The sequence below is a fragment of the Lineus longissimus genome, chromosome 15 (genome assembly GCF_910592395.1).
Source record: "Lineus longissimus chromosome 15, tnLinLong1.2, whole genome shotgun sequence".
Classification (NCBI taxonomy): domain Eukaryota; kingdom Metazoa; phylum Nemertea; class Pilidiophora; order Heteronemertea; family Lineidae; genus Lineus; species Lineus longissimus.
The window spans coordinates 12,581,998-12,589,733 of NC_088322.1; the positions used below are offsets into that span (position 1 = coordinate 12,581,998).

Genomic DNA, 7,736 nt, shown 5'->3' on the forward strand with positions numbered 1-7,736 from the left:
TGCAATATGTTTCTTGCCGTATTAACCCAACATCTGGTACAACATGTCAACCATAGTCCACTCCAGTACCTTTGGCCTTGATAGTAATGGACTGGAGGTCGAGGGAATTGTGTGTCATCTTGAAAGTGACCCACTGGTGAATACTCTCTTATTTTCAAGCACCAACAACACAGAACAAGTCTGGTCTGGTGGACAAATTAACTCAAAATCCAGGTCCTGTCCCTTATCAACAGAAAGACCACAGACATTATACCTTTTCATGACTAGGACCCTTGATCGCCTAACTTTCCTAATCCCAGCTCATCCGCCTCAACTCTTGGAAAAATCCTCAACTACACGTACCCCTTACAAAAAGACCCCTGCCAAACAAAAAGTGGATTTTCTTTGGAAAATTTCAATTTTGGCCCAACCACAACTTTTGTTGCTAACTCTTTTCTAATCCGTCTAATTGAATACTAAAAAAACCGTATGGTACACACCAGATATAAAACTTTGAAAAGGATCATGTATTTAAACTACCATAAGTCCTAACGGTAAAGATCACAATGCGAAAACAAGGTTTGGGGTTATTTCCTCGGCAAACTTACTCATGTTGTGTGTGGGGCCTACCCCGAAAAAGACCCCTCCATGCTTTTCCATGACACTCGGCCCCAAATACTGTTGCAATATCAAATTCTGAAGTGACTGTATTCAGAGTTTCACGTTATTTTTACGAAGAGAGTATGTCTGTTGTTATGTTACAGCTAAATGTAAAGAGAAGAGCATGGGTATCTCTTTATGCATTTTCAATCAGTCATGTTAAGGTCATGTCACGAATGCTGTCAGATGGAGCATGAGAATGAAAGTTGTGCAATATTTCGACATATCCTTTATAGCCTGCACCAACCAAAAGCCCTCTAACTGCAACAAATGTCCAAAATCGACAAAAGAAATCAATTGTTGTCTGGCCATAGCAGAGACTACACTTACAACACAGCACATACATAATTCAAATTCAAAATATTATTTTTTCCCATTCACCACCCTAACAATATTTAGGAACAAACCAAATGAATTAGGCAAATATTGTGAAACCTTAAAATGTGGCATTGGAGAATTAAAATGTTGTCACAAGTTTGCAAAAACAATTTATATGTCACTATTTATATCCATAAAGAAAACTAACTTTTCAACATAGTGATTATTGGCAAATTTTCAATATCCCTTGGTCCACAACAACACTTGGAGAAAATCCCTCGATTATTTGTAAGTAATTCGACCCCTTTTGTCCAAAAGGCCGTTTATTCAGTGTTCAGGGGCCATAATGCAAAAAGTTTTTTAAGCTAATTTGGCATTGTTTCTGGGACAATCTGTACAGTACCAATATCCACAATAAGATGCAAGGCAATCCAGTGCAGATTTATCACCATCTGTCTTCACAAAAAACATGTTCTTTCAAATTTGATACGAGTTACAGACAATGACAGAGGCAGACAATGATGACTCTGACAGGTGATGAAGTAAGAATGTCGGAGCGCATGCGGACAAAATGATCTTCATAGGTTGCACACTCACAAACATATTCTTCAAAGTATGCCTCTGCCAGAAGGTGCAATACTTGTCACTGGCACAGGCCTTATGACCTTGGGCATGTTAATTTGAACTGAGTTATAGAGTGAGAAAGGGTTAACAACACATTCTAAATCGAATGTACATATGACCTTTTAATCCTCACATATTATCACAATGTACATACATATTGTATGATATAATAGTGTTGCTGAAACAAGCACTTGAGGCAGAGATGAAGTATTTTCCGATAGATTATTGATTTCAACGAGATGCAATTGTCAGCTGATTGAAGCTATTTATATACTGCAGAATTAACTCAGGATCAGAAGCGAATTCAGTGCAAGATCTGTTGAAGTCAGTAAATGTAGTGTTGGCTCATTGTTACCTCAAATAGTACGGGATGTGACCACCTACTTATACTTTTACTGCAGACTGGGTGCAAAGTGAAAAATTAGCAAACTTACTCATTTTCATTTCGGGGAGACATTCCGTGTTTGATGAACTGACAGAATATTGGATTTTATTATATGTAAGTGCACCACCATGATGAAAGCGTTCTCATGTTCACTAATTAATTATTAGCTGACACGATTAGTTTCTCTAATAGCTTCTGTCTTCGGCAATAACCTAATTAACGCAATATTAATTGAAAATTGAGATTTGATTTCTTCACCAAAAATGGATGTCAATATGATGGCGCTACATAACGCATCAAGTATCTTAGTGCACTCTCCAAGGTAAAAATGACTTCAAGTGGCCAATTTAACTCCTACATGAACAAGTATAGAACAGATTCAAGGCAAACATTACATTGGGATCATTGCTGTAATAAATGTACATATGTAATTCTTCAATTTCATGACCTAACATGCACCTTTTCACCACAGACGCCAGAGACCAGTTGTCAGTGAGAAATTACTGTGTGCATGTTGTGTATGACAAGCAAGGTTACATGTACTTCTGTATACAGAACGTTATCGCCTAGAAATCAATTGGTCATTCATTTTTAAAATTGTCAATTCACCAGTTCCACGTAACGTGAATAACCATACAAGCAAGAACTGATTCATTCAATTCATGGTCGCGATGTCGCCCTTCGATTTTTTGTCCGAAAGCAAACAACAAACAACCCAAGCACTCTTGCCCAACGCACCCATATCCTGCTCTTCAATCAAGTTGTTGAGGTCTTTAAATTTTATTCCAATCTAAAGCCAGGTATTCAGGTCAACACATGAACATGAATACTCCCATCTAAAATCACCTGTGTAGAATATTGTAATTTTGACACAAAGTAATTTAGAAGATAAATTCGTGTATAGGTGTTTGTGTCCTCGAACAAATAGAACAACCTATGACCTACTTTTTGGCTATACCCATCTGACAATGAATACCTGAAAATCTCAACATCCTGACATCTAGCAATCTCAAATTCCAAAGAAAATTTATATGCACGTTGATTCTTCGTTGAAGTTTGCTGCGCCTCGCACGTGTCTCGGGCATTTAAATGTCCGCCAGCACTGTGGCGTAATTGCGGAATATTTTATTTGATATGGCCTTGATATAGCCCTGAGGACGATAGATCCCGATGAGCCTTGACAAGTCACTTCAGTACTGCTTGCATTTTACGCGATAGGAGAGACTATATTTCATAAACAATACATTGATATTTATAATAAAATATGTGATGGTGACCCCTTTCCAAAAAGCTGCTGAGATTGGTGTTGAGATGGTGGAGTTTCAACCTGACAACTTAAGAGTTGAGATAGAGAAGTTTCAACCTGAGATATAAATCTTAGGAGTGAGATGGAGAAGTTTAAACCCGAGATAAAAATCTTAGGAGTCGAGATGGTGGATTCACAGCTAAAATCTGCACATTGAGATAAATGAAGACAGAGTTTTTCTAACAATATATGAATGTAATATCAAAATAGTATTTGCGCACCAGTTTTCAATATTTGAGAATCGACACGGGGAGGTATCGTCATTGATGGAGATATCATTATAAACTAGGTCAGGTATTGAAAATGGATCAATTGACTGTTTTGCCCACAGCGTCAATTTCTTAGAACTCAATAGTTTAATCTATGTAAGTGTACATAGAATTATTTGTCAATAATACCCACTACCTTGGGCAATAATACAATACACTAATTCGGTAAACAGGTTGATAGGTGAGTGGCTGGTAGGCCTAGAATACAAGACCAGGGTTCGATTTAGACTGCTGCCACCGTTGCCATCACTTTCAGTGTCCATTAAAATGACGTTGTGCCCTCTTCAATCTTCTAAGCCAGTAGCAGAGGTTAAAAGGTGCAAAAGATAACATTCCCATCACCGCCGCAACACCACCGATGGGCTTTATACTTGTCTTATGTACAGTACTGTTCAAAATAGTAAAGTCATATTCCCTTGACCTCTGCTTGGCTCAATTTCAACACATGGGCTAATTTTCCCTATCTAAACTTAACCTAACCTGCAACACACTTGCTACGAGTACAGTAAAACCTCTCTATGAAGGAAAACCTCGGCACTGAAAAAAACTGTCCTTAAAAGAGAGGTGCCTGATCAGAGCGGTCAAATTTAATGGCAATGACCAATTTCGGACCAAAACTAGTGTCCTTAATAGAGAGGGTGTCCTTATTAGACAGGTGTCCGCTATGGGAGGTTCTACAGTATATTCTTCTAGTATACATCAACAACACAACGCGCCCTCGCGGTCCACCGTAGGGAACTATCCAACACTAACAGGAAAGTACATGCATATCGCCTACCTTTTCCCAAGTATTCAATGTCTATGCTCCAACCTCCCCTAAACACCGCAAGAAGGACGAAAATCCCTAAAAGATCACGTAAATGCATTGTCCGTAGTCTTCCGTTTCGTCCAATATGCAATATATCCTATATTATTCCACAAAAGTTACTTTAAAACAGAGTTTTTCATAGTTGAACGCGAAGTAGCGATCAGCGTGCGATAGTTATCGTTGGCATAGGTAAGTAGTGGAAATACGGAACTGCGTCGATTCGTGAATATGTAATTAGATTAAGCGATAAATCCTTGGCGCCGATTGGCGAAGGCTGTGATAAATATTCCCGCCATTTCCAGGTAAATACACGTGGTTTGGGTGGCGTTTGTGTTTGCGTTGGGGTGGTTGGGTTAGGGTTGGTTGTAACATGTTATACTGTGTGGACTGGTGGCTTACAGTCTGGCCTGGGCAACCAAGGTATTTTACATCTGTATTGTGAAATTGAAAGTACCAACTAGTCGGTAGGCAACTGGGAAAAGGAGGGTCCGAATAAAAGAACACGCGCATCTTTGACACACGAGTATGTAATGTAATAATGTCATAAAACTTCTGTCTGTGAGGTCTTGTCCTGTCCTGAGATAACTTATTTACGCGACAACCGTCAATCATCTTTATGTACATGTATAGTTGAAGAATCAATGAAGCAGGGAAACGTTTCTTAAAGTCGTTCAAATCCATTTAAATATATACATTAGAGAGGTCACGTGAAATTGAATGGAAGCAACCAATTTGGGACCAAAACTAGTCTCCTTATAAAAAAAGGTATCCTTAATAGAGAGGTGTCCGCTGTCTCTTCAGGCCTGGTGTTCTGATTTCATGCAATCCCTTTATGGAAATTATCAGGTTGTGAAAATGAGACAAATGAAGACAATGTCCACCCTGTAGAAACATGGTGCACTACGTTGGGAGAGTACACATCTAGATCAGACAGAGTACGCATTGTGAAGGGGCATGGCACATCGAGCAAAGACTTGGTACACTTTCTGGCAACATGGCGAGCTATGAAGGGGAGGGCACATCCAGAAGAGATACGGTGCACTACTGTCTCATTGACCGAAAGTTATTTCTGCAGGTAACAATATAGAGCGACGGTAAAATACACAGGCCCGTTGCGGTGGAAAACAGAAATGCCGTCGTCTTTCACTTTCGCTCCGATGTCTTTAAACAGGGTGACAAGCTCATGTACTCATGGGTGGCCAAGAATTATTTTCCCTAACACAATGGATACACAATAGAATTCTATTGTGCAAGGGAAAACCTTTCTGGGCCACCCTGTAGAGTTTCGTGAGTTTCCTCCTCAGCCTCAGGTAGGCCAATGATTTTTACAGGACCCCAGCTGACGCCATCTGAGCTAAAAAAGTTGAACTACGCGGTTAGTTTAAATTAAAAACTACCCCGTCTTGGGGGTGGAAGTTTTCCCCCGGGGAAGCGGGGGACGAGTTATTCCATGAACCCCCAAACATGGTGCTGACGACCGTTATGATCACAGCTTATATTTATTCCTACTTAGTTACTCCTGTGGGGACGTTTCATGTGCGTACTATGTAGTATGGATGGCCAACGGCAGGGGAGCCAGGAGCGGGCTCAGGACACAATTAAATCTGCGATAGGGTCCGTGTACATTCTATCATATACATATACACACATTCTCGTGATTTAAAAAAAACGATGCTGGGAGTTTTACCAAACGTTGCAGAAGTGTAGTCCTACATCTTGTCAATGTCATAAGTGAATTTGAAAAAGTCGTCTTGAGGAAGCCCGGGGTTAATGTTCACTTTTCACTTCTCCAGCCTTGCATGCAGGGTCACTCGAATATCTAATTGATTGGTCATCAGGTAACCAAGTAACTCGTCCTCGATTACCAGAGTCAGTCGTATGCTCCTCCCCTCGCATCCGTTAGTGCCGAGTTTTGGCCTGAGTTCAGAATATATACCCTCACGAATCTTGCACTAACTTACTGACTTGGCCACCGGGCCGTAATAAAGACATCCCCATAGCCCTTTACTTCCAATAGTCTCATATTGAACTTCCAGTGGTATAATTGCCTCCGTAGCCTCCGCCCTCCGCGTTGTCTCGAAGCTGAGCAATGTCCATTGCGGGTCAAGATGAATAGCCTCAGACGTCATGCCAATGTGGAAGTATACAAAATGTATAGGCTGTGGGCAAGATTTTGCGTGGCCGCAACGACTGGCAAAGGAGTGTAAAAGGGCAACTTGTGGGTTGAACCAACATATACTGCCCGCCACGACGCTAGTTTTCATCGCAATTACCCACCTCTACACAAATTCGTTATCGGAAACTATTCATTAACCGGTGTGTTTACGAGTGGGTTGCGTTAACCTTTATCAAGGCTTGTTTATATTTTCAATACAATAGCAGAGCATGTTTTCAGATTACATATGAATGCACTGGTTGATATTTGTTATACAAGTAGTGAGACGTGCCTATCGATCCGAGCCTATATTGATTGATAGAAAATATCCAGGGTCACGGAACGTACTGTGCAGATCTTATCAACTGCATAAGTTAGCTGAAGCCTTGGGTTAGCCCAGCTTAATCGATGCCGGTTTCGAAAACCCCTCGAACCGCCACCTCGAATGCCTACCACGTTTTTCGGTACCATGGTCAGGGCGTCCAACATTGAGTTAGGTGTTTGGAGTTGACGTTTCGGAGGCTTTGCGAAAACGGACCATCCACATACCGGGGTCTTCTAACATCTCACACTTTCTTCTTAAAGACATAATAGTCGATGCTAAGGGAGCAAGACGGGAGGGAAAGAAAACTATTCACTTTCAGCGCATTCCACTCCCTAAATCCAAGATAACTTTCGATCAAACGCAAGACAGTCTTTACTCCCGTGCGCTATCAGTGTCATCTACAGACTTCAGTCGCTACCTGGACCAATGCGTAGGAGTGTTAGGTAACTGCATGGGCACTAAAAAGACAAGGCAGCGGATTCGGTCATACGCTTTAAGATGTGCCTGCTGCATACTGTCTGCACTTTTAGCCGGGATATCTGTCCCCGTTTACCTCTACAAGTCATGCAAAGACAAGGTCACATAAAGTTTTTACAGAGTTCGGGATCCCACTTTTAAATCTGGCGCCCTTTCCACGCCGTCCGCAAGTTCTTACAGCGCCACCTACGTACAGCGCGATTAACTACAAGTGGTCGTCGGCTAAAATTTAGCTGAAAAAATTACTCGCAAACATGTCTTATGCGTATCATTTAAGAGGCTGGGTCGGACTGGTGGGTTTGATGGCTATCGGAAACACCATACAAAATATAAAGTTTTTATGCAAAGTTCGGGATCTCACTTTTAAATCTGGCGCCCATTTCCACGCCGTCCGCAAGTTCTTACAGCGCCACCTACGTACAGCGCGATT

General features: G+C 41.1%; 1 protein-coding gene across 2 annotated transcripts in view; it reads right to left on the reverse strand.

Annotated features, from left to right (window-relative positions):
* Nucleotides 1-4,561, reverse strand: part of LOC135499658 (epidermal growth factor receptor-like) — a 104,705-nt gene extending 100,144 nt beyond the window's left edge. For both annotated transcript variants that reach the window (XM_064790545.1, XM_064790544.1), the window contains exon 1: nt 4,320-4,561. In XM_064790545.1, coding sequence (XP_064646615.1) covers nt 4,320-4,407 — 88 coding nt within the window. In that variant the 5' untranslated portion in view covers nt 4,408-4,561. The remainder of the gene's footprint in view (nt 1-4,319) is intronic.
* Nucleotides 4,562-7,736: the final 3,175 nt, after the last annotated feature.